Raw genomic sequence first — 27,488 nt, 5'->3', positions numbered from 1 at the left:
TTAAGAAGTAGTGCACTATATAGGGAATAGGGTGCCATTTGGGACACATACACTAAATTAATCTGGTGTCACAATGCTGCTGAAGGGTACACATCCGTATCCCCGCAGAGACTCAATTTCATGGCTATTGTGAGGCTGCCATAGGTGTGAGGAGAGGAGTGGCTATTGTGAGGCTGCCATAGGTGTGAGGAGAGGGTAGGCGGGCAGGGAAATCACTTTGGACAGACCACACTCAGCACAAAGAGGCCAGCTACGCCTGCATAATTAGACCCTCTCCGCTGCGGGCCATGCAAAGCTACTTTCCTTCTGTCACGGATTAAACATAGCCGGTGCCTCCCCTCTTCTCCTCCTTCTACCCTCCCTCCTCTTCTCCTCCTCTCCTCTGTCCTGTACTGCCTGGAACTCCTCTCCTCCTCTCCTCTGTCCTGTGTTCTACTGCCTGGGACTCCTCTCCTCCTCTCCTCTGTCCTGTGTTCTTCTGCCTGGGACTCCTCTCCTCCTTTCCTCTCCTCTGTCATGTGTTCTTCTGCCTGGGACTCCTCTCCTCCTTTCCTCTCCTCTGTCCTGTGTTCTACTGCCTGGAACTCCTCTCCTCCTTTCCTCTCCTCTGTCCTGTGTTCTTCTGCCTGGGACTCCTCTCCTCTGTCCTGTGTTCTACTGCCTGGGACTCCTCTCCTCCTTTCCTCTCCTCTGTCCTGTGTTCTTCTGCCTGGGACTCCTCTCCTCTGTCCTGTGTTCTACTGCCTGGGACTCCTCTCCTCCTTTCCTCTCCTCTGTCCTGTGTTCTACTGCCTGGGACTCCTCTCCTCTGTCCTGTGTTCTTCTGCCTGAGACTCCTCTCCTCCTTTCCTCTCCTCTGTCCTGTGTTCTACTGCCTGAGACTCCTCTCCTCCTTTCCTCTCCTCTGTCCTGTGTTCTACTGCCTGAGACTCCTCTCCTCCTTTCCTCTCCTCTGTCCTGTGTTCTACTGCCTGGGACTCCTCTCCTCCTTTCCTCTCCTCTGTCCTGTGTTCTACTGCCTGGGACTCCTCTCCTCTGTCCTGTGTTCTACTGCCTGAGACTCCTCTCCTCCTTTCCTCTCCTCTGTCCTGTGTTCTACTGCCTGAGACTCCTCTCCTTGTCCCCTTTTGTTCATCTATCCACCCTACTATGGTCCCGATCGCCACTCCTCTTTTTACCCTTCTTTTTACCCTTTACTCTTGTCAGCTCCCCTCTGGTTGGTCAGCTCCCCTCTGGTTGGTCAGCTCCCCTCTGGTTGGTCAGCTCCCCTCTGGTTGGTCAGCTCCCCTCTGGTTGGTCAGCTCCCCTCTGGTTGGTCAGCTCCCCTCTCTCTCCCTCTCCCCTCTGGTTGGTCAGCTCCCCTCTCTCTCCCTCTCCCCTCTGGCTGGTCAGCTCCCCTCTCTCTCCCTCTCCCCTCTGGCTGGTCAGCTCCCCTCTCTCTCCCTCTCCCCTCTGGTTGGTCAGCTCCCCTCTCTCTCCCTCTCCCCTCTGGCTGGTCAGCTCCCCTCTCTCTCCCTCTCCCCTCTGGTTGGTCAGCTCCCCTCTCTCTCCCTCTCCCCTCTGGTTGGTCAGCTCCCCTCTCTCTCCCTCTCCCCTCTGGTTGGTCAGCTCCCCTCTCTCTCCCTCTCCCCTCTGGTTGGTCAGCTCCCCTCTCTCTCCCTCTCCCCTCTGGCTGGTCAGCTCCCCTCTCCCTCTCCCCTCTGGTTGGTCAGCTCCCCTCTCTCTCCCTCTCCCCTCTGGTTGGTCAGCTCCCCTCTCTCTCCCTCTCCCCTCTGGCTGGTCAGCTCCCCTCTCTCTCCCTCTCCCCTCTGGTTGGTCAGCTCCCCTCTCTCTCCCTCTCCCCTCTGGTTGGTCAGCTCCCCTCTCTCTCCCTCTCTCTCCCTCTCCCCTCTGGCTGGTCAGCTCCCCTCTCTCTCCCTCTCCCCTCTGGCTGGTCAGCTCCCCTCTCTCTCCCTCTCCCCTCTGGCTGGTCAGCTCCCCTCTCTCTCCCTCTCCCCTCTGGCTGGTCAGCTCCCCTCTCTCTCCCTCTCCCCTCTGGCTGGTCAGCTCCCCTCTCTCTCCCTCTCCCCTCTGGTTGGTCAGCTCCCCTCTCTCTCCCTCTCCCCTCTGGCTGGTCAGCTCCCCTCTCTCTCCCTCTCCCCTCGGGTTGGTCAGCTCCCCTCTCTCTCCCTCTCCCCTCGGGCTGGTCAGCTCCCCTCTCTCTCCCTCTCCCCTCTGGTTGGTCAGCTCCCCTCTCTCTCCCTCTCCCCTCTGGCTGGTCAGCTCCCCTCTCTCTCCCTCTCCCCTCTGGTTGGTCAGCTCCCCTCTCTCTCCCTCTCCCCTCTGGCTGGTCAGCTCCCCTCTCTCTCCCTCTCCCCTCTGGTTGGTCAGCTCCCCTCTCTCTCCCTCTCCCCTCTGGCTGGTCAGCTCCCCTCTCTCTCCCTCTCCCCTCTGGTTGGTCAGCTCCCCTCTCTCTCCCTCTCCCCTCTGGCTGGTCAGCTCCCCTCTCTCTCCCTCTCCCCTCTGGCTGGTCAGCTCCCCTCTCTCTCCCTCTCCCCTCTGGTTGGTCAGCGCCCCTCTCTCTCCCTCTCCCCTCTGGCTGGTCAGCTCCCCTCTCTCTCCCTCTCCCCTCTGGCTGGTCAGCTCCCCTCTCTCTCCCTCTCCCCTCTGGTTGGTCAGCTCCCTCTCTCTCCCTCTCCCCTCTTGCTGGTCAGCTCCCCTCTCTCTCCCTCTCCCCTCTGGTTGGTCAGCTCCCCTCTCTCTCCCTCTCCCCTCTGGCTGGTCAGCTCCCCTCTCTCTCCCTCTCCCCTCTGGTTGGTCAGCTCCCCTCTCTCTCCCTCTCCCCTCTGGTTGGTCAGCTCCCCTCTCTCTCCCTCTCCCCTCTGGTTGGTCAGCTCCCCTCTCTCTCCCTCTCCCCTCTGGTTGGTCAGCTCCCCTCTCTCTCCCTCTCCCCTCTGGCTGGTCAGCTCCCCTCTCCCTCTCCCCTCTGGTTGGTCAGCTCCCCTCTCTCTCCCTCTCCCCTCTGGTTGGTCAGCTCCCCTCTCTCTCCCTCTCCCCTCTGGCTGGTCAGCTCCCCTCTCTCTCCCTCTCCCCTCTGGTTGGTCAGCTCCCCTCTCTCTCCCTCTCCCCTCTGGTTGGTCAGCTCCCCTCTCTCTCCCTCTCCCCTCTGGTTGGTCAGCTCCCCTCTCTCTCCCTCTCCCCTCTGGTTGGTCAGCTCCCCTCTCTCCCTCTCCCCTCTGGTTGGTCAGCTCCCCTCTCTCTCCCTCTCCCCTCTGGTTGGTCAGCTCCCCTCTCAATTCAATTCAAGGGCTTTATTGGCATGGGAAACATGTGTTAACATTGCCAAAGCAAGTGAGGTAGACAACATACAAAGTGAATATATAAAGTGAAAAACAACAAAAATTAACAGTAAACATTACACATACAGAAGTTTCAAAACAGTAAAGACATTACAAATGTCATATTATATATATATACAGTGTTCTAACAATGTACAAATGGCTAAAGGACACAAGATAAAATAAATAAGCATAAATATGGGTTGTATTTACAATGGTGTTTGTTCTTCACTGGTTGCCCTTTTCTCGTGGCAACAGGTCACAAATCTTGCTGCTGTGATGGCACACTGTGGAATTTCACCCAGTAGATATGGGAGTTTTTCAAAATTGGATTTGTTTTCGAATTCTTTGTGGATCTGTGTAATCTGAGGGAAATATGTCTCTCTAATATGGTCATACATTGGGCAGGAGGTTAGGAAGTGCAGCTCAGTTTCCACCTCATTTTGTGGGCAGTGAGCACATAGCCTGTCTTCTCTTGAGAGCCAAGTCTGCCTACGGCGGCCTTTCTCAATAGCAAGGCTATGCTCACTGAGTCTGTACATAGTCAAGGCTTTCCTTAATTTTGGGTCAGTCACAGTGGTCAGGTATTCTGCCGCTGTGTACTCTCTGTGTAGGGCCAAATAGCATTCTAGTTTGCTCTGTTTTTTGTTAATTCTTTCCAATGTGTTAAGTAGTTATCTTTTTGTTTTCTCATGATTTGGTTGGGTCTAATTGTGCTGCTGTCCTGCTCTCTCCCTCTCCCCTCTGGCTGGTCAGCTCCCCTCTCTCTCCCTCTCCCCTCTGGCTGGTCAGCTCCCCTCTCTTTCCCTCTCCCCTCTGGCTGGTCAGCTCCCCTCTCTCTCCCTCTCCCCTCTGGCTGGTCAGCTCACCTCTCTCTACCTCTCCCCTCTGGCTGGTCAGCTCCCCCCCTCTCTCCCTCTCCCCTCTGGCTGGTCAGCTCCCCTCTCTTTCCCTCTCCCCTCTGGCTGGTCAGCTCCCCTCTCTCTCCCTCTCCCCTCTGGCTGGTCAGCTCCCCTCTCTCTCCCTCTCCCCTCTGGCTGGTCAGCTCCCCTCTCTCTCCCTCTCCCCTCTGGCTGGTCAGCTCCCCTCTCTCTCCCTCTCCCCTCTGGCTGGTCAGCTCCCCTCTCTCTCCCTCTCCCCTCTGGCTGGTCAGCTCCCCTCTCTCTCCCTCTCCCCTCTGGTTGGTCAGCTCCCCCCTCTCTCCCTCTCCCCTCTGGTTGGTCAGCTCCCCCCTCTCTCCCTCTCCCCTCTGGCTGGTCAGCTCCCCTCTCTCTCCCTCTCTCTCCCTCTCCCCTCTGGCTGGTCAGCTCCCCTCTCTCTCCCTCTCCCCTCTGGCTGGTCAGCTCCCCTCTCTCTCCCTCTCCCCTCTGGTTGGTCAGCTCCCCCCTCTCTCCCTCTCCCCTCTGGCTGGTCAGCTCCCCTCTAGTTGTAGGTAGGGCAGCTCCCCCCTCTCTCCCTCTCCCCTCTGGCTGGTCAGCTCCCCTCTAGTTGTAGGTAGGGCAGCTCCCCTCTAGTTGTAGGTAGGGCAGCTCCCCTCTAGTTAAAGGTAGGGCAGCTCCCCTCTAGTTGTAGGTAGGGCAGCTCCCCTCTAGTTGCAGGTAGGGCAGCTCCCCTGTAGTTGTAGGTAGGGCAGCTCCCCTCTAGTTGTAGGTAGGGCAGCTCCCCTCTAGTTGTAGGTAGGGCAGCTCCCCTCTAGTTGTAGGTAGGGCAGCTCCCCTCTAGTTGTAGGTAGGGCAGCTCCCCTCTAGTTGTAGGTAGGGCAGCTCCCCTCTAGTTGTAGGTAGGGCAGCTCCCCTCTAGTTGTAGGTAGGGCAGCTCCCCTCTAGTTGTAGGTAGGGCAGCTCCCCTCTAGTTGCAGGTAGGGCAGCTCCCCTCTAGTTGCAGGTAGGGCAGCTCCCCTCTAGTTGCAGGTAGGGCAGCTCCCCTCCCTCTCCCCTCTGGCTGGTCAGCTCCCCTCTAGTTGTAGGTAGGGCAGCTCCCCTCTAGTTGTAGGTAGGGCAGCTCCCCTCCCTCTCCCCTCTGGCTGGTCAGCTCCCCTCTAGTTGTAGGTAGGGCAGCTCCCCTCCCTCTCCCCTCTGGCTGGTCAGCTCCCCTCTAGTTGTAGGTAGGTCAGCTCCCCTCTAGTTGTAGGTAGGTCAGCTCCCCTCTAGTTGTAGGTAGGGCAGCTCCCCTCTGGCTGGTCAGCTCCCCTCTAGTTGTAGGTAGGTCAGCTCCCCTCTAGTTGTAGGTAGGGCAGCTCCCCTCCCTCTCCCCTCTGGCTGGTCAGCTCCCCTCTAGTTGTAGGTAGGGCAGCTCCCCTCTAGTTGTAGGTAGGGCAGCTCCCCTCTAGTTGTAGGTAGGGCAGCTCCCCTCTAGTTGTAGGTAGGGCAGCTCCCCTCTAGTTGTAGGTAGGGCAGCTCCCCTCTAGTTGTAGGTAGGGCAGCTCCCCTCTAGTTGTAGGTAGGGCAGCTCCCCTCTAGTTGTAGGTAGGGCAGCTGATGGATGGTAGCTATCTATCTGCAGCAGGGGTGTGTGTTGACAGCGAGAGCCGGTAATGTCACTGGACCATAATCAAATCAAAATCAAATGTATTTATATAGCCCTTCATACATCAGCTGATATCTCAAAGTGCTGTACAGAAACCCAGCCTAAAACCCCAAACAGCAAGCAATGCAGGTGTAGAAGCACGGTGGCTAGGAAAAACTCCCTAGAAAGGCCAAAACCTAGGAAGAAACCTAGAGAGGAACCAGGCTATGTGGGGTGGCCAGTCCTCTTCTGTCTGTGCCGGGTGGAGATTATAACAGCACATGGCCAAGATGTTCAAATGTTCATAAATGACCAGCATGGTCCAATAATAATAAGGCAGAACAGTTGAAACTAATCGAACATTGCATCTCTGAGCTGAAATATACCAGAACTGGCCACCTAGAATTAAGCACCATTTAGACACAGATACACGCAAGCTGTCTCTCTCACATGCACACACAACAGACACACACACATGCACACACAACAGACACACACACATGCACACACAGACACACACAACAGACACACACACATGCACACACAACAGACACACACACACACACAACAGACACACACACATGCACACACAACAGACACACACACATGCACACGCAACAGACACACACACATGTGCACACAACAGACACACACACATGCACACACAACAGACACACACACACACAACAGACACACACACATGCACACACAACAGACACACACACAACAAACACAACAGACACACACACAACAAACACACACACATTCACACACAACAGACACACACACAACAAACACACACACATTCACACACAACATATTCGCACACAACAGACACACACACACACACACACATTCACACACAACAGACACACACACAACATACACACACACATTCACACACAAATCATAGAACCATAAAAGTCATCAATAAAACAACAGTACATAAAGCCTTTTTATTGTACTTGTAAAGATCAGCAGGTCTGTTGCTGCTTTATCAGGGCCAGAGATGTGTGGCTCGTCCCAGACTGTACCAAACCTGGCACACTGGTGGCACCAATAGACTAGGTTACAGCCCTGTGGGATTCAACTGGTGGCACCAATAGACTAGGTTACGGCCCTGTGGGATTCAACTGGTGGCAGCAATAGACTAGGTTACGGCCCTGTGGGATTCAACTGGTGGCACCAATAGACTAGGTTACGGCCCTGTGGGATTCAACTGGTGGCAGCAATAGACTAGGTTACGGCCCTGTGGGATTCAACTGGTGGCACCAATAGACTAGGTTACGGCCCTGTGGGATTCAACTGGTGGCACCAATAGACTAGGTTACAGCCCTGTGGGATTCAACTGGTGGCACCAATAGACTAGGTTACAGCCCTGTGGGATTCAACTGGTGGCACCAATAGACTAGGTTACGGCCCTGTGGGATTCAACTGGTGGCAGCAATAGATTAGGTTACGGCCCTGTGGGATTCAACTGGTGGCACCAATAGACTAGGTTACAGCCCTGTGGGATTCAACTGGTGGCAGCAATAGATTAGGTTACGGCCCTGTGGGATTCAACTGGTGGCACCAATAGACTAGGTTACAGCCCTGTGGGATTCAACTGGTGGCAGCAATAGACTAGGTTACAGCCCTGTGGGATTCAACTGGTGGCAGCAATAGACTAGGTTACGGCCCTGTGGGATTCAACTGGTGGCAGCAATAGACTAGGTTACGGCCCTGTGGGATTCAACTGGTGGCAGCAATAGACTAGGTTACGGCCCTGTGGGATTCAACTGGTGGCAGCAATAGACTAGGTTACGGCCCTGTGGGATTCAACTGGTGGCAGCAATAGACTAGGTTACGGCCCTGTGGGATTCAACTGGTGGCAGCAATAGACTAGGTTACGGCCCTGTGGGATTCAACTGGTGGCACCAATAGACTAGGTTACGGCCCTGTGGGATTCAACTGGTGGCAGCAATAGACTAGGTTACGGCCCTGTGGGATTCAACTGGTGGCAGCAATAGACTAGGTTACAGCCCTGTGGGATTCAACTGGTGGCAGCAATAGACTAGGTTACGGCCCTGTGGGATTCAACTGGTGGCAGCAATAGACTAGGTTACAGCCCTGTGGGATTCAACTGGTGGCACCAATAGACTAGGTTACAGCCCTGTGGGATTCAACTGGTGGCACCAATAGACTGGGTTACAGCCCTGTGGGATTCAACTGGTGGCAGCAATAGACTAGGTTACAACCCTGTGGGATTCTCTGACTGCTTCCGTAATGACACCCTATTCCCTACATTCCCTGTCCCCCCAACTAATGCTAATGACCTAATAATACCTCCATGTTGCCTAGGGCCTGAGTTTTTCCAGTCACATTCCTGCTCCTGATGGTTGCTGATCAGAGGAGCATATATTTCCCTCTGAGTTGCATTCCAACAGCCCTTCACATTCCAACACCTGAGACGTTTTCTGTACGCCAACCTGGCTCTATTCTCACCCTTTAATGGTGATTTCAGACAACTTGTCCCTTGTAATATTCGTAATGAATAGATGGTGTCTGCTGTTGGTGTTTCCCTTGGCCGTGCTGTATGTTCATCACAGATTGACTGGCGTTCAGTTTACGCACGACTCCAGAGGAAGCCTACGCTAGCCAGCGCTAGCCCCAACATGAGCCAGACTGGAACCGTCACTTACCCAGCCAGTGTCCCAAATGGCACACTATTCCCTATGCAGCTCACTACTTTTGACCGGGGTCTCATATGGTTCTGGTCAAAAGTAATGCACTACATGGGGATAGGGTGCCATTTTGGACACCGCCCCAGAGTGCATATCTACTCACATTACTTTGCCGGGTTCTGCCGTCCAGACGTAATGTGTTGATTTAGGCCCAAGTAGCGCGGTCCAAGGAAGACAATTGTATCAACTTGTTTGTTCAGGGGGATATTTAGTCCCTCTGCGATAGTGTTGTCCTCTTGTAATGGACTTGACAGCACTGTTTGTTTTACCTCTGCTTTGTTTGGAGTGGCGTCCATCTTGACTTTATGGAGGCCAGGAGATAAAGAGTTAGCAGGGAGGGGAGATGAGACGGTGTCATGACTCATTCTACATTTACAACACTGAGCATCTTAATGTGTCCAGATATGATACTTTATGGAGGCCAGGAGATAAAGAGTTAGCAGGGAGGGGAGATGAGACGTTGTCATGACTCATTCTACATTTACAACACTGAGCATCTTAATGTGTCCAGATATGATACTTTATGGAGGCCAGGAGATAAAGAGTTAGCAGGGAGGGGAGATGAGACGGTGTCATGACTCATTCTACATTTACAACACTGAGCATCTTAATGTGTCCAGATATGATACTTTATGGAGGCCAGGAGATAAAGAGTTAGCAGGGAGGGGAGATGAGACAGTGTCATGACTCATTCTACATTTACAACACTGAGCATCTTAATGTGTCCAGATATGATACTTTATGGAGGCCAGGAGATAAAGAGTTAGCAGGGAGGGGAGATGAGACAGTGTCATGACTCATTCTACATTTACAACACTGAGCATCTTAATGTGTCCAGATATGATACTTTATGGAGGCCAGGAGATAAAGAGTTAGCAGGGAGGGGAGATGAGACAGTGTCATGACTCATTCTACATTTACAACACTGAGCATCTTAATGTGTCCAGATATGATACTTTATGGAGGCCAGGAGATAAAGAGTTAGCAGGGAGGGGAGATGAGACGGTGTCATGACTCATTCTACATTTACAACACTGAGCATCTTAATGTGTCCAGATATGATACTTTATGGAGGCCAGGAGATAAAGAGTTAGCAGGGAGGGGAGATGAGACGGTGTCATGACTCATTCTACATTTACAACACTGAGCATCTTAATGTGTCCAGATATGATACTTTATGGAGGCCAGGAGATAAAGAGTTAGCAGGGAGGGGAGATGAGACGGTGTCATGACTCATTCTACATTTACAACACTGAGCATCTTAATGTGTCCAGATATGATACTTTATGGAGGCCAGGAGATAAAGAGTTAGCAGGGAGGGGAGATGAGACAGTGTCATGACTCATTCTACATTTACAACACTGAGCATCTTAATGTGTCCAGATATGATACTTTATGGAGGCCAGGAGATCAAGAGTTAGCAGGGAGGGGAGATGAGACGGTGTCATGACTCATTCTACATTTACAACACTGAGCATCTTAATGTGTCCAGATATGATACTTTATGGAGGCCAGGAGATAAAGAGTTAGCAGGGAGGGGAGATGAGACGTTGTCATGACTCATTCTACATTTACAACACTGAGCATCTTAATGTGTCCAGATATGATAATTTATGGAGGCTAGGAGATAAAGAGTTAGCAGGGAGGGGAGATGAGACAGTGTCATGACTCATTCTACATTTACAACACTGAGCATCTTAATGTGTCCAGATATGATACTTTATGGAGGCTAGGAGATAAAGAGTTAGCAGGGAGGGGAGATGAGACGGTGTCATGACTCATTCTACATTTACAACACTGAGCATCTTAATGTGTCCAGATATGATACTTTATGGAGGCTAGGAGATAAAGAGTTAGCAGGGAGGGGAGATGAGACGGTGTCATGACTCATTCTACATTTACAACACTGAGCATCTTAATGTGTCCAGATATGATACTTTATGGAGGCTAGGAGATAAAGAGTTAGCAGGGAGGGGAGATGAGACGGTGTCATGACTCATTCTACATTTACAACACTGAGCATCTTAATGTGTCCAGATATGATACTTTATGGAGGCTAGGAGATAAAGAGTTAGCAGGGAGGGGAGATGAGACGGTGTCATGACTCATTCTACATTTACAACACTGAGCATCTTAATGTGTCCAGATATGATACTTTATGGAGGCTAGGAGATAAAGAGTTAGCAGGGAGGGGAGATGAGACAGTGTCATGACTCATTCTACATTTACAACACTGAGCATCTTAATGTGTCCAGATATGATACTTTATGGAGGCTAGGAGATAAAGAGTTAGCAGGGAGGGGAGATGAGACAGTGTCATGACTCATTCTACATTTACAACACTGAGCATCTTAATGTGTCCAGATATGATACTTTATGGAGGCCAGGAGATAAAGAGTTAGCAGGGAGGGGAGATGAGACGTTGTCATGACTCATTCTACATTTACAACACTGAGCATCTTAATGTGTCCAGATATGATACTTTATGGAGGCTAGGAGATAAAGAGTTAGCAGGGAGGGGAGATGAGACAGGTGTCATGACTCATTCTACATTTACAACACTGAGCATCTTAATGTGTCCAGATATGATACTTTATGGAGGCCTAGGAGATAAAGAGTTAGCAGGGAGGGGAGATGAGACGGTTGTCATGACTCATTCTACATTTACAACACTGAGCATCTTAATGTGTCCAGATATGATACTTTATGGAGGCCAGGAGATAAAGAGTTAGCAGGGAGGGGAGATGAGACGTTGTCATGACTCATTCTACATTTACAACACTGAGCATCTTAATGTGTCCAGATATGATACTTTATGGAGGCTAGGAGATAAAGAGTTAGCAGGGAGGGGAGATGAGACAGTGTCATGACTCATTCTACATTTACAACACTGAGCATCTTAATGTGTCCAGATATGATACTTTATGGAGGCCAGGAGATCAAGAGTTAGCAGGGAGGGGAGATGAGACGGTGTCATGACTCATTCTACATTTACAACACTGAGCATCTTAATGTGTCCAGATATGATACTTTATGGAGGCCAGGAGATAAAGAGTTAGCAGGGAGGGGAGATGAGACGTTGTCATGACTCATTCTACATTTACAACACTGAGCATCTTAATGTGTCCAGATATGATAATTTATGGAGGCTAGGAGATAAAGAGTTAGCAGGGAGGGGAGATGAGACAGTGTCATGACTCATTCTACATTTACAACACTGAGCATCTTAATGTGTCCAGATATGATACTTTATGGAGGCTAGGAGATAAAGAGTTAGCAGGGAGGGGAGATGAGACAGTGTCATGACTCATTCTACATTTACAACACTGAGCATCTTAATGTGTCCAGATATGATACTTTATGGAGGCCAGGAGATAAAGAGTTAGCAGGGAGGGGAGATGAGACATTGTCATGACTCATTCTACATTTACAACACTGAGCATCTTAATGTGTCCACATATGATACTTTATGGAGGCCAGGAGATCAAGAGTTAGCAGGGAGGGGAGATGAGACGGTGTCATGACTCATTCTACATTTACAACACTGAGCATCTTAATGTGTCCAGATATGATACTTTATGGAGGCCAGGAGATAAAGAGTTAGCAGGGAGGGGAGATGAGACGTTGTCATGACTCATTCTACATTTACAACACTGAGCATCTTAATGTGTCCAGATATGATACTTTATGGAGGCTAGGAGATAAAGAGTTAGCAGGGAGGGGAGATGAGACAGTGTCATGACTCATTCTACATTTACAACACTGAGCATCTTAATGTGTCCAGATATGATACTTTATGGAGGCCAGGAGATAAAGAGTTAGCAGGGAGGGGAGATGAGACGTTGTCATGACTCATTCTACATTTACAACACTGAGCATCTTAATGTGTCCAGATATGATAATTTATGGAGGCTAGGAGATAAAGAGTTAGCAGGGAGGGGAGATGAGACAGTGTCATGACTCATTCTACATTTACAACACTGAGCATCTTAATGTGTCCAGATATGATACTTTATGGAGGCTAGGAGATAAAGAGTTAGCAGGGAGGGGAGATGAGACGGTGTCATGACTCATTCTACATTTACAACACTGAGCATCTTAATGTGTCCAGATATGATACTTTATGGAGGCTAGGAGATAAAGAGTTAGCAGGGAGGGGAGATGAGACGGTGTCATGACTCATTCTACATTTACAACACTGAGCATCTTAATGTGTCCAGATATGATACTTTATGGAGGCCAGGAGATCAAGAGTTAGCAGGGAGGGGAGATGAGACGGTGTCATGACTCATTCTACATTTACAACACTGAGCATCTTAATGTGTCCAGATATGATACTTTATGGAGGCCAGGAGATAAAGAGTTAGCAGGGAGGGGAGATGAGACGTTGTCATGACTCATTCTACATTTACAACACTGAGCATCTTAATGTGTCCAGATATGATAATTTATGGAGGCTAGGAGATAAAGAGTTAGCAGGGAGGGGAGATGAGACAGTGTCATGACTCATTCTACATTTACAACACTGAGCATCTTAATGTGTCCAGATATGATACTTTATGGAGGCTAGGAGATAAAGAGTTAGCAGGGAGGGGAGATGAGACAGTGTCATGACTCATTCTACATTTACAACACTGAGCATCTTAATGTGTCCAGATATGATACTTTATGGAGGCTAGGAGATAAAGAGTTAGCAGGGAGGGGAGATGAGACAGTGTCATGACTCATTCTACATTTACAACACTGAGCATCTTAATGTGTCCAGATATGATACTTTATGGAGGCCAGGAGATAAAGAGTTAGCAGGGAGGGGAGATGAGACATTGTCATGACTCATTCTACATTTACAACACTGAGCATCTTAATGTGTCCACATATGATACTTTATGGAGGCCAGGAGATCAAGAGTTAGCAGGGAGGGGAGATGAGACGGTGTCATGACTCATTCTACATTTACAACACTGAGCATCTTAATGTGTCCAGATATGATACTTTATGGAGGCCAGGAGATAAAGAGTTAGCAGGGAGGGGAGATGAGACGTTGTCATGACTCATTCTACATTTACAACACTGAGCATCTTAATGTGTCCAGATATGATACTTTATGGAGGCTAGGAGATAAAGAGTTAGCAGGGAGGGGAGATGAGACAGTGTCATGACTCATTCTACATTTACAACACTGAGCATCTTAATGTGTCCAGATATGATACTTTATGGAGGCCAGGAGATCAAGAGTTAGCAGGGAGGGGAGATGAGACGGTGTCATGACTCATTCTACATTTACAACACTGAGCATCTTAATGTGTCCAGATATGATAATTTATGGAGGCTAGGAGATAAAGAGTTAGCAGGGAGGGGAGATGAGACAGTGTCATGACTCATTCTACATTTACAACACTGAGCATCTTAATGTGTCCAGATATGATACTTTATGGAGGCTAGGAGATAAAGAGTTAGCAGGGAGGGGAGATGAGACGGTGTCATGACTCATTCTACATTTACAACACTGAGCATCTTAATGTGTCCAGATATGATACTTTATGGAGGCTAGGAGATAAAGAGTTAGCAGGGAGGGGAGATGAGACGGTGTCATGACTCATTCTACATTTACAACACTGAGCATCTTAATGTGTCCAGATATGATACTTTATGGAGGCTAGGAGATAAAGAGTTAGCAGGGAGGGGAGATGAGACGGTGTCATGACTCATTCTACATTTACAACACTGAGCATCTTAATGTGTCCAGATATGATACTTTATGGAGGCTAGGAGATAAAGAGTTAGCAGGGAGGGGAGATGAGACAGTGTCATGACTCATTCTACATTTACAACACTGAGCATCTTAATGTGTCCAGATATGATACTTTATGGAGGCCAGGAGATAAAGAGTTAGCAGGGAGGGGAGATGAGACATTGTCATGACTCATTCTACATTTACAACACTGAGCATCTTAATGTGTCCAGATATGATACTTTATGGAGGCTAGGAGATAAAGAGTTAGCAGGGAGGGGAGATGAGACAGTGTCATGACTCATTCTACATTTACAACACTGAGCATCTTAATGTGTCCAGATATGATACTTTATGGAGGCCAGGAGATCAAGAGTTAGCAGGGAGGGGAGATGAGACGGTGTCATGACTCATTCTACATTTACAACACTGAGCATCTTAATGTGTCCAGATATGATACTTTATGGAGGCCAGGAGATAAAGAGTTAGCAGGGAGGGGAGATGAGACGTTGTCATGACTCATTCTACATTTACAACACTGAGCATCTTAATGTGTCCAGATATGATAATTTATGGAGGCTAGGAGATAAAGAGTTAGCAGGGAGGGGAGATGAGACAGTGTCATGACTCATTCTACATTTACAACACTGAGCATCTTAATGTGTCCAGATATGATACTTTATGGAGGCTAGGAGATAAAGAGTTAGCAGGGAGGGGAGATGAGACGGTGTCATGACTCATTCTACATTTACAACACTGAGCATCTTAATGTGTCCAGATATGATACTTTATGGAGGCTAGGAGATAAAGAGTTAGCAGGGAGGGGAGATGAGACGGTGTCATGACTCATTCTACATTTACAACACTGAGCATCTTAATGTGTCCAGATATGATACTTTATGGAGGCTAGGAGATAAAGAGTTAGCAGGGAGGGGAGATGAGACGGTGTCATGACTCATTCTACATTTACAACACTGAGCATCTTAATGTGTCCAGATATGATACTTTATGGAGGCTAGGAGATAAAGAGTTAGCAGGGAGGGGAGATGAGACGGTGTCATGACTCATTCTACATTTACAACACTGAGCATCTTAATGTGTCCAGATATGATACTTTATGGAGGCTAGGAGATAAAGAGTTAGCAGGGAGGGGAGATGAGACAGTGTCATGACTCATTCTACATTTACAACACTGAGCATCTTAATGTGTCCAGATATGATACTTTATGGAGGCTAGGAGATAAAGAGTTAGCAGGGAGGGGAGATGAGACAGTGTCATGACTCATTCTACATTTACAACACTGAGCATCTTAATGTGTCCAGATATGATACTTTATGGAGGCCAGGAGATAAAGAGTTAGCAGGGAGGGGAGATGAGACGGTGTCATGACTCATTCTACATTTACAACACTGAGCATCTTAATGTGTCCAGATATGATACTTTATGGAGGCCAGGAGATAAAGAGTTAGCAGGGAGGGGAGATGAGACAGTGTCATGACTCATTCTACATTTACAACACTGAGCATCTTAATGTGTCCAGATATGATACTTTATGGAGGCCAGGAGATAAAGAGTTAGCAGGGAGGGGAGATGAGACGGTGTCATGACTCATTCTACATTTACAACACTGAGCATCTTAATGTGTCCAGATATGATACTTTATGGAGGCTAGGAGATAAAGAGTTAGCAGGGAGGGGAGATGAGACGGTGTCATGACTCATTCTACATTTACAACACTGAGCATCTTAATGTGTCCAGATATGATACTTTATGGAGGCTAGGAGATAAAGAGTTAGCAGGGAGGGGAGATGAGACGGTGTCATGACTCATTCTACATTTACAACACTGAGCATCTTAATGTGTCCAGATATGATACTTTATGGAGGCTAGGAGATAAAGAGTTAGCAGGGAGGGGAGATGAGACGTTGTCATGACTCATTCTACATTTACAACACTGAGCATCTTAATGTGTCCAGATATGATACTTTATGGAGGCCAGGAGATAAAGAGTTAGCAGGGAGGGGAGATGAGACGGTGTCATGACTCATTCTACATTTACAACACTGAGCATCTTAATGTGTCCAGATATGATACTTTATGGAGGCCAGGAGATAAAGAGTTAGCAGGGAGGGGAGATGAGACAGTGTCATGACTCATTCTACATTTACTAACACTGCGCATCTTAATGTGTCCAGATATGATACTTTATGGAGGCCAGGAGATAAAGAGTTAGCAGGGAGGGGAGATGAGACGGTGTCATGACTCATTCTACATTTACAACACTGAGCATCTTAATGTGTCCAGATATGATACTTTATGGAGGCCAGGAGATAAAGAGTTAGCAGGGAGGGGAGATGAGACGTTGTCATGACTCATTCTACATTTACAACACTGAGCATCTTAATGTGTCCAGATATGATACTTTATGGAGGCTAGGAGATAAAGAGTTAGCAGGGAGGGGAGATGAGACGGTGTCATGACTCATTCTACATTTACAACACTGAGCATCTTAATGTGTCCAGATATGATACTTTATGGAGGCTAGGAGATAAAGAGTTAGCAGGGAGGGGAGATGAGACGGTGTCATGACTCATTCTACATTTACAACACTGAGCATCTTAATGTGTCCAGATATGATACTTTATGGAGGCTAGGAGATAAAGAGTTAGCAGGGAGGGGAGATGAGACGTTGTCATGACTCATTCTACATTTACAACACTGAGCATCTTAATGTGACCAGATATGATACTTTATGGAGGCTAGGAGATAAAGAGTTAGCAGGGAGGGGAGATGAGACGGTGTCATGACTCATTCTACATTTACAACACTGAGCATCTTAATGTGTCCAGATATGTTACAACACTGAGCTGTCATCTTAATGTGTCCAGATATGATACAACACTGAGCTGTCATCTTAATGTGTCCAGATATGATACAACACTGAGCTGTCATCTTAATGTGTCCAGATATGTTACAACACTGAGCTGTCATCTTAATGTGTCCAGATATGTTACAACACTGAGCTGTCATCTTAATGTGTCCAGATATGATACAACACTGAGCTGTCATCTTAATGTGTCCAGATATGATACAACACTGAGCTGTCATCTTAATGTGTCCAGATATGATACAACACTGAGTTATCTTAATGTGTCCAGATATGATACAACACTGAGCTGTCATCTTAATGTGTCCAGATATGATCTCCTCCTGATTAAGTGCCTGAAGAGACGGGTGTATATTGGGGAACCTTTTGTCTTCTGTTCCCGAGCCGTCTATTCCGATGCCTCTGCTCTTCCACCAGTTGTTGTGATTACAACAGATTACTACAATCAGACCTGGGTTCAACTAGTATTTGATGTATTTCAAATGCTTTTAGTGTTTGATCTAGCTTGCCTGGAGTGCCAGATGGGCTGGGTTTGCACCATTCCATTGGTTACATGTGAAGTCAATCAAGCACAGATGTTTGAAGCGTTTGAACACAGAAGGTCTGAATAGAATGGGTTGTTAAAACCTGGCATAAAACACATGGGATGTTTTTCAGTGCTTAGTTTCTGTCCATCACTGAGCTTGGGGTTCACCACCTTCTTCACAAAAACTCTGCTTGATGTGGTTGTGTGTGACACAAGACTTAAAACGCACAGCGATCATTTACCACTGATATTTTTCTTCCTTTTATTTCGTAATGAGCCATTCAGGGTGATTAGATGAAAGTGTGCTGATGTGAGGATTGTGAGCAGTGTGGTATGGAGGCTTAATGAATGTGAAAAATCATTCTAATGAGACTTAACTGCTGAAGGAGACATGGAAGACAAAAGTCAGGTCATTAGAGGTGATAATGATGGGGAAGCCATGGGAGAGAGGGAAGTAAACATCCTGACTGGCTGACTGGCTGCAGTGCTGATGTCTACTGCCTCACAGCTGGGCACTCAGAACAATCTGACTTGGCCTACCTGCTGGGGTACGTCTCAGTACTCTGAAGTGGCTCCTTCTAATCTTCCTCCTTTCATTTGGCCACCTATCAGAGCAGAAGAGATCTTCTTTTGGCCACCTCTCAGAGCAAAGGAGAAGAGATATTAATTTGGCCACCTCTCAGAGCAAAGGAGAGGAGATCTTCATTTGGCCACCTCTCAGAGCAAAGGAGAGGAGATCTTCATTTGGCCACCTCTCAGAGCAAAGGAGAGCAGATCTTCATTTGGCCACCTCTCAGAACAAAGGAGAGCAGATCTTCATTTGGCCACCTCTCAGAACAAAGGAGAGCAGATCTTCATTTGGCCACCTCTCAGAACAAAGGAGAAGAGATCTTCATTTGGCCACCTCTCAGAACAAAGGAGAGCAGATCTTCATTTGGCCACCTCTCAGAACAAAGGAGAAGAGCTCTTCATTTGGCCACCTCTCAGAACAAAGGAGAGCAGATCTTCATTTGGCCACCTCTCAGAACAAAGGAGAAGAGCTCTTCATTTGGCCACCTCTCAGAACAAAGGAGAAGAGATCTTCATTTGGCCACCTCTCAGAACAAAGGAGAGGAGATCTTCATTTGGCCACCTCTCAGAACAAAGGAGAGCAGATCTTCATTTGGCCACCTCTCAGAACAAAGGAGAAGAGATCTTCTCCATGTCCCTGACTTCTCCAATGTATGGAAGGAGATGATGGGAAGGAGAGATGGAGAGGAAGCCACTTTATAATATAAAGATGCACCCGCTGGTTTGGTGTCCAAAGAGGGCTATTTGCCAGTCACTTCTCAGAACCAGTGAAACATGGACACATGTAGGGGTTGACTACTGCAACAATCTTTTTCCTAGATCTTATTTTATATGCTCATTAAATAAATGTGTGTAAGGCTGCCATGCGATAGCCCCCTTGGTTCTGATGTAATAGCCTACCTGACCCCTCACACTCTAAAGCTTGGGGTTTGCTCAAGATTTCCATTGATCAGACTGCTTGATTTTATGGTTGGCCACGTTCCAACTCCTCCTAGGTGCAGGAAGGCAGGGGCAGAGCCCATGGAAAAGCAAAGAGACTTATTCAGTGAGTTCTTGTGACCAGCCGTACTTACACTAGTTAGGTATCGCTTTTATAAAACTATCAGGCCTGGCCTCTATACCGATCCTGTCCGATTCTGTGTATTGCCTTTCCCCCAGGGGACTGGGTTTGTGGCTGCATTCCAGAGCCGTCCTTCTCAAAATTGGAGGCCTTTTTCTGAGCGGTGTCTGTCTTTCGCAAATAGACCTCTGAGGACTCCCTTCATTGGATTGGTCAACAACACAGACCCTTCCTTCTTGGCCACGCTTGAGTCGCTGCCAATAGGGGCCTCAGCAGCTGTCCCACAGTTTACTCACACGGCCCCCTGTGATTGGGGGAACATTAGGTTTGTAAAGCCTCAACAGGTTTGCAGTAAACACTCATGGAACCGTCGAGGCTTACCCACTCCCTGGTCAATATTTGAGGGCTCTGTAAGCTCGGAGCTCACCTCCAGAAGGCATTCCTTGAGCCTGTTCTAATTTGCACTTTGCATTAGCAGCAGGACGTCTGATAAAAATAACATCTCTGTTGGGCTGCAGGAGTTTACATTCATATAGACATCCACCTTTAATAAATCCCCAGTGGAGCAGTATACAAGTACAGGCAGCGGAGAGGGGTCAACAGAGGTCAACTGGGATCAAGCTTTTAGAGGGCAGAATGTTTTCTGTCCTAGAGCGCGCTCTATGTGTTGTGCTTTTGTACACTCCCACACAGGGCCTAGTCTATATAATGCATGAGTGTTCTATTGTGCCATATTGTGTTTATTGATGTAACCTCAGCCGTTGTCTCCCTCTCTTCTCTCCGCAGATGCAGCAGCTGTTCTACGAGAACTACGAGCCCAACAAGAAGGGATACATCCGCGACCTCCACAATAGCAAGATCCACCGGGCCATCACCCTGCACCCCAACAAGAACCCGCCCTACCAGTACCGCCTGCACAGCTACATGCTCAGCCGCAAGATCGCCCAGCTCCGCCACCGCACCGTCCAGCTCCACCGTGAGATCGTCCAGATGTGCCGCTACGGGGCGGCCGAGCCCAGCCGAGAGGACCTGCAGCTGGGCATGCCTCCATCCTTCATGAGGTTCCACCCTCGGCTCCGCGAGGAGGTCCTGGAGTGGGAGTTCCTGACGGGCAAGTACCTGTTCTCCTCGTCTGACGGCCAACCCCCCCGCCGGGGAATGGACTCCTCCCAGCATCTGGCCCTGGATGACATCATCATGCAGGTGATGGAGATGATTAACGCCAATGCCAAGACGCGGGGACGAGTGATCGACTTCAAGGAGATCCAGTACGGCTACCGGCGGGTCAACCCCATGTACGGGGCGGAGTACGTGCTGGACCTGTTGCTCCTCTACAAGAAGCACAAAGGGAAGACCATGACGGTGCCGGTGAGGAGACATGCCTACCTCCAGCAGACCTTCAGCCAGATCCAGTTCAGAGAGGAAGAGGAGATGGACGACAAGGCTCTCGCCAGCAGCATCAACCAGGACTCAGACTCCCTGTCCTTCCTCTCCAACTCCCTCAAGATGTTCGTGCCCTTCAAGCTGTCCAGCTCTAGCCAGGACCAGAAGGAGCCGAAGGAGCCTAAGGTCAACATACTGGTGCCGCTATCCGGACGCTACGACATCTTTGTCCGCTTCATGACCAATTTAGAACGGGTGTGCCTGATCCCCAACCAGAACGTCAAGCTGCTCATCCTCCTCTTCAGCACCGACAACAACACAGAGCGGGTCAAGCAGGTGGAGCTGATGAGGGAGTACCACATCAAGTACCCCCGTGCCGAGATGGAGATCCAGCCCGTGTCGGGCTCCTTCTCCCGGGCCTTGGCTCTGGAGGTGGGCTCGGCCCACTTTTCCAACAACTCGCTGCTCTTCTATTGCGACGTGGACCTGCTTTTCACAACCGACTTCCTCAAGAGGTGCCGGAGTAACACGGTCCTGGGGGAGCAGACCTACTTCCCCATCATCTTCAGTCAGTACGACCCCAAGGTGGTTTACGCCGGTAAGGTGCCCAGTGAGAACCACTATGTGTTCACCGCTAAGACGGGTCTGTGGCGTCACTACGGCTTCGGCATTGTCTGTGTTTACAAGGGCGACCTGGTCGGGGCCGGGGGCTTCGACACCTCCATCCAAGGGTGGGGTTTGGAGGACGTGGACCTCTTTAACAAGTTTGTCCAATCAGGGATCCGGTTGTTCCGGAGCACGGACCCGGGGATCATACACGTTCACCATCCAGTAGTGTGCGACCCCAACCTGGAGCCCAACCAGTACAAGATGTGCCTGGGCTCCAAAGCCTCGTCGTACGGCTCGACACAGCAGCTGGCTGAACTGTGGCTCGAGAAGAACGACCACGGCTTCCGGAAGGTCGGGAGCTCAAATAATGAATCCCTCAGGACAGCGTGAGAAAGCACTCCGGCCAGGACTGACAAAAGCAGTATGTGGAGTCCCCCAGGCTTGGGTGTCTTTCCTGGGGAGTCCCCCAGGCCTGGGTGTCTTTCCTGGGGGTCCCCCAGGGCTGGGTGTCTTTCACTCTTCCCATTTGTCTTAGCAGCATTTTTAACGACCTAATTTATTTTTTACAGAAACAAAAAAGACTTGGATATATTTTGGAAATCTGCTTTTTTTAAAGAAAACACATGAACGTTGAACTGACTGAGACAAACGAGACTGTAGAAGATGTTTTCATTAATACTGAAAAAGAAAGCATCTCGATGAGGAATATTCCTTTGGATGAGCCTACCATAACTCTGGACACAAGAACAACGTGCTCTGATGTCTTATTCTACCAGTCTAGTAATAAAGACCATTCTGTGTTATTTGTACAGTAACCTTGTCTCCAGGTTGTTGCACATATAAGCCTGGGATTTCAACAATTCAAAGTTTGCCTTAGTGGGAGTGACCATAGAATTATATGGCAGTGACCTACTGAGTCAAGTACCTGTCATCATTTCATTTGAGCAAATCACACGACTGTGAGGTGTGTTATGGGAGATGATTGGTTGGTAGATTAAGCCAATGCGCCAGGAGTTTCTCACAGTCATTCTGTATTGACTAACGAAGGCCAAGTTTGATGCGTTGGTCCACCAGACTCTTCCCATTTGGGAGAAAGTGTCTGGGAACTACATGTTCACAGTGTCTGGGAACTACATGTTCTATAAAGAGAGTATGGGGGGGATGGTGATGTTCGGGGTTATATTATGTGTACCTCAGCTCTTTAAAAGGTGTAGCGTTTGTCTTGTGCGTGGATGTTGTCATCTTCACAGACCAGCAGGGCTCTAAATGGAACTGTCCTCTTGATTGTGAATGTTTACAGCAGGTTGATATGAACAAACATTTCATCATTGAAGAAGGTTGACTTAGATGAAAAGCAATTTGAATTAAGACTAAAGGACCATTTTGATTCCTTTTGATTTGTTTATAGTACAGAATAACACTGTTTTTTTCAATTGATTTTAGATTTTCTTTTTATTTACTTCTGTGAACACAACTGCTGGATTTAATATCTGCAATTCATCCTCCGCTGTCTAATTTATTGAATTTGCAGTCTCCATTCTGTGTTACCTGACTGTTGGAATATGTATATTAGAAAAATTGTATACCCATCTGTTGTTGGATTATTGTTTTTCCATTTTCCTTTTGTTTCTCTCTCAAACTCATCTGATTACCAAAGAGTTTTTGCACAGTGTGTTTTAGGTATTGTGTGTCATGTTGTTTTCTAGGAGGTGCAGGCACAAACATGACATGTCCCGTAGATGAAGAGGTATAGTGAGTGAGGAAGCACCTTCCTGGCTCCACCTCTTTGCTCTCATGAGGAATCTAAGGCCTATATCAAACTAGTCATCCAGATTTAGGAACAAAGGAATGGGAAGGGCAGGGAATGCTGTGCTCCTTCATAGAACTGAAAGGAATTCTAAATCATTTTAGAACCCTTGGAGTGAATTCCAGAACCTTCTCAGCACCCATTGGTACAATGAATTAGAATAGAACTCTTAGAATGAAATCTGATTTTATACTGAACAAAAATATAAATGCAACAATTTCAAAGATTTTACTGAGTTACAATTCATATGAAGAAATCAGTCAATTTAAATGAATTAATGAATCTACGGATTTCACATGACTGGGAATACAGATCTGTTGGTCAAAGAAATGGGCCTCACAATGGTCCTCAGGATCTCGCCACGGTATTTCTGTGCATTCAAATTGCCATCGATAAAATGCAATTCTGCTTGTTGTCCGTAGCTTATGCCTGTCCATACCATAATCCCATCGCCACCATGGGGCACTCTGTTCATAATGTTATCAGCAAACCGCTCGCACACATGATGCCATTACAAGTGGTCTGCGGTTGTGAGGCCGGTTTGACGTACTGCCAAATTCTCTAAAACGATGTTGGAGTCGGCTTATGGCAACAGTCAGCATGCCAACTGCATGTTCCCCAAAACTTGGGATATCTGTGGCATTGTGTTGTGTGACAAAACTGCACATTTTAGAGTGGCCTTTTATTGTCCCCAGCACAAGGTACACATGTGTAATGATCCTGCTGTTTAATCAGCTTCTTGACATGCCACACCTGTCAGGTGGATGGATTATCTGGAAAGGGAGAAATGCTCACTAACAGGGAAGTAACCTTTTTGTGAGTATGGAACATTTCTAGGATATTTTATTTCAGTTCATGAAACCAACATTTTACATGTTGCGTTTCTATTTCTGTTCAGTGTAGAACTCTGAGAATGAATTATAATTCTATGAATTATCTGGTCCCTGTCCATATAGCTGTCTATTTAGGAGAATGTCTTCTGTGCAGCAGCACTCCCCTGGTTTAAAGGTCTCCTCTACTCCACACAGTCTTTAAGCCCAAGAGAAGACGGGGTCAGCTACACTTGGAGCAGGAGGGACAACTGTGCTCTATCATAATAGTCTTGGTTTTCTGGGGATTTTTAATATTTCTGTTGTTCATTCAGCCCTGTCCAACTGGGAAAGGTTTTATATTTAAGAAATAAAATGAAAAATGTTTATCAAAAATGCTTTTGTTGTGGTGGTGTACTTGTTTTAGATAGGCATTCATTGGCCATGTGGCCATTTTAAATGATGACCATTGCATTTTACAGGCAAGACATGTCAAGACATAACAATAGTAGTACTAACTTTGGTGATGACTGTCAAAGCTTGAATTTGACAAATTTACAGTAGGATCCATAAATGTACCCTGGTCCCAGATCTGTATATTCTATCATGTCAACTCCTTGACAATGAGTTGGCATGATGGCATAAACTGATCTGGGACCAGGCTACCATAAATGGGCCTGGACAAGAGATTTGCTCAGCATACGTGTTTGCTTAACATATGAATACTCATATGATAACCCCGGTGTATTAAATTCCCAGCCTGGCTTCATAACATCATGGCCACCTAATCATCTCTTGCCTCCTAATAACCCTCCTCTTCATTAAGAAAGCTGGTGACTGGCATGCTTTCTGGGGCCACATGGCTCCCGTGCATCGCCCAGGTGGGGGCAGCACGTTAATAGTGGATGGGGAGACTTTTGCTTTGAGCACATCTAGAAAAGCAACATAATCAAATCTATTATTTTTGAATTATTATTATTTAGGAGTAAATGTATTATCAAAGTGTACTGTATGTTCTCATGGACAGAAGTGCCCTGGAGTGAGGCTGCCTGGAGGAGACTAGTTTGTTTTCTGAATCTCCTCCGAGAGACAACTGAAACCAGGACATTATTAAGCCTGTGTTCCAAATGGCACTCTATTCCCTACATAGTGCACTACTTTTGACAAGAGCTCTATGTAGCATGGTCAGAAGTAGTGCACTACATATGAAATAGGGCACCATTTGGGATGCAGAACAAATGATGAATGGTGGCTGTAGCTGATCTCCTAGACCTAGCTCTATGAAGCATGGTCAGAAGTAGTGCACTACATATGAAATAGGGCACCATTTGGGATGCAGGACAACTGCTGAATGGTGGCTGTAGCTGATCTCCTAGACCTAGCTCTATGAAGCATGTGGTGAGCTTTAATAGAACGCAGCCGTATGGCATCCTGTGTCTTCTAGAAGTCAGAGAGGAGAGACCCAGTCTCAGGCCGTTCAGATACACGCTGTGCTCTGCCCTCTTCACAAATCTCCCTCTCAGAAATATAGCTTTTCTAAGGTGGCAAGTGATGTTTTTTACTCTTTCCAGATGTTTGTTAGACCAGTAGCTGTATGGTGACCGGTAGCCTAGTGGTTTAAGAGTGTTTGCCCAGTAACGGGAAGGTCGCTGGTTCAAATCCCAGAGCTGGCAAGGTGGGGAAAATGTGCTGTTCTGCACTTGAGCAAGACAGTTAACCCCCAGCAACAATCTCTCCCCGGACGCCGATTAAGGCAGAGGGGTTGGGCTAAATGTGGAAGACACATTTCATTTGAACGCATTTTATTTAACTAGGCAAGTCAGTTAAGAACATTTTCTTATTTACAATGACTGCCTAAGAACAGTGGGTTAACTGCCTTGTTCAAGGGCAGAACAATAGATTTTTACCTTGTCAGCTCCGGTATTCGATCTAGCAACCTTTCGGCGACTGGCCCAATGTTCTAACCAATAGGCTACCTGCCGCCCCAATTATTTGAGTTATTCAGTTGTACAACTGACTAGGTTAGGTTTGCTTTATTTCTTTGAAGGAGTCATGGAGTTTTGTTACTTCTGGTACAGGTATCCATACCTGGGTTCAAATGGTACCAAGAGCATTTGCTTCAGCCTGTCTGGAGTGCCTGATGGGTGGGGCTTTGCTCTTTTGGGACTATTCCATTGGTTCCATTTCAGGTAAGCAACGATCTCAAATACTGTTTGGGGTGGATGACAAATGCTGTGACTGTGTGTCTGTCTGTGAAGGTCTATGAGAATAACTGTTTGTAGACATTGTGTGTGTGTGTGTGTGTGTTTATCATCTGTTCATGTGTACTGCATAAGCCTGAGACATGTCTGACACTCTTTTGTCCCCTTCCCCCATCCCCAGTCTGTGTCTTTATGGTCCCAGAGCAGACACAATATGGGGATATTGACTTATCCTGCTATTTGCATGAGGCCCGGTTTCACTGAGCCCGGTAGGAGCTTCCTGTGGCCCTATAGCAGCCTGTTCCAAATGCACCTATTGCCTTTGTAGTGCACTACTTTTTTTACCAGTGCCCATAAATAGGGGATAGGGGGCTTTTTTTGGATACAGACAGAGTCTCTGGTAACACTAGCCGATTAGCTAGGCTGAAATTCAATCAAACCCGCCATAACAATATCTACCTAGTGTTTTGTTTACAAACTTCAACCTGTGTCCACACACTTGTTATTCTGAAAGGTGAAAACATATATCTAAGGGGAGTCTACTGTACCTACCTGGTAGTTGTTTAAAACAGTACTCAAGACCAATAGCTAATGACCTCTCTATTGTCACCATCATGACATCCTTTGTGAGCTCTTTCTCTATTGACAAAAAGGTCTTCTGACCTCGATGCCATTTGGTTCAATTAGGTTCAAAAAAGCCCCATCAAATTAATTGCCCAGATCAAATGCCACCCTAACTGGCCAAGAATACTGCTGGAGAATGTCTTCCCTGCTCCTGTTCTCCATAACGCACCACTGCAGGGCCAGCAGCAGCAACGATCTGCATCAGCAAAAGATTCTGCCAGCACACCTCCCCCTCTCTACCATGTCTCTGACTGTGATCAACTGTTTCTGCCAGCACACCTCCCCCTCTCTGCTATGTTTCTGACTGTTATCAACTGTTTCTGCCAGCACACCTCCCCCTCTCTACCATGTCTCTGACTGTGATCAACTGTTTCTGCCAGCACACCTCCCCCTCTCTGCTATGTTTCTGACTGTTATCAACTGTTTCTGCCAGCACACCTCCCCCTCTCTGCTATGTTTCTGACTGTTATCAACTGTTTCTGCCAGCACACCTCCCCCTCTCTACCATGTCTCTGACTGTGATCAACTGTTTCTGTCAGCACACCTCCCCCTCTCTACCATGTCTCTGACTGTGATCAACTGTTTCTGTCAGCACACCTCCCCCTCTCTACCATGTCTCTGACTGTGATCAACTGTTTCTGCCAGCACACCTCCCCCTCTCTGCCATGTCTCTGACTGTGATCAACTGTTTCTGTCAGCACACCTCCCCCTCTCTACCATGTCTCTGACTGTTAT

At 47.7% G+C, this 27,488-nt stretch overlaps 1 protein-coding gene across 1 annotated transcript in view; it reads left to right on the top strand.

The window, feature by feature from the left end:
- The window catches only part of LOC109882895 (chondroitin sulfate synthase 1), a 105,017-nt gene extending 80,693 nt beyond the window's left edge, over nucleotides 1–24,324 (top strand). Inside the window, exon 3 of the mRNA XM_031812547.1 lies at nucleotides 20,107–24,324. Coding sequence (XP_031668407.1) covers nucleotides 20,107–21,702 — 1,596 coding nt within the window. The 3' untranslated portion in view covers nucleotides 21,703–24,324. The remainder of the gene's footprint in view (nucleotides 1–20,106) is intronic.
- The last annotated feature ends 3,164 nt before the right edge of the window (nucleotides 24,325–27,488 follow it).

The sequence above is a fragment of the Oncorhynchus kisutch genome, unplaced genomic scaffold (assembly GCF_002021735.2).
Source record: "Oncorhynchus kisutch isolate 150728-3 unplaced genomic scaffold, Okis_V2 Okis03b-Okis08b_hom, whole genome shotgun sequence".
Taxonomy (NCBI): Eukaryota; Metazoa; Chordata; class Actinopteri; order Salmoniformes; family Salmonidae; genus Oncorhynchus; species Oncorhynchus kisutch.
Note: the sequence above shows the minus strand (reverse complement) of the source record. Positions and strands in the feature narration are given on the sequence as shown.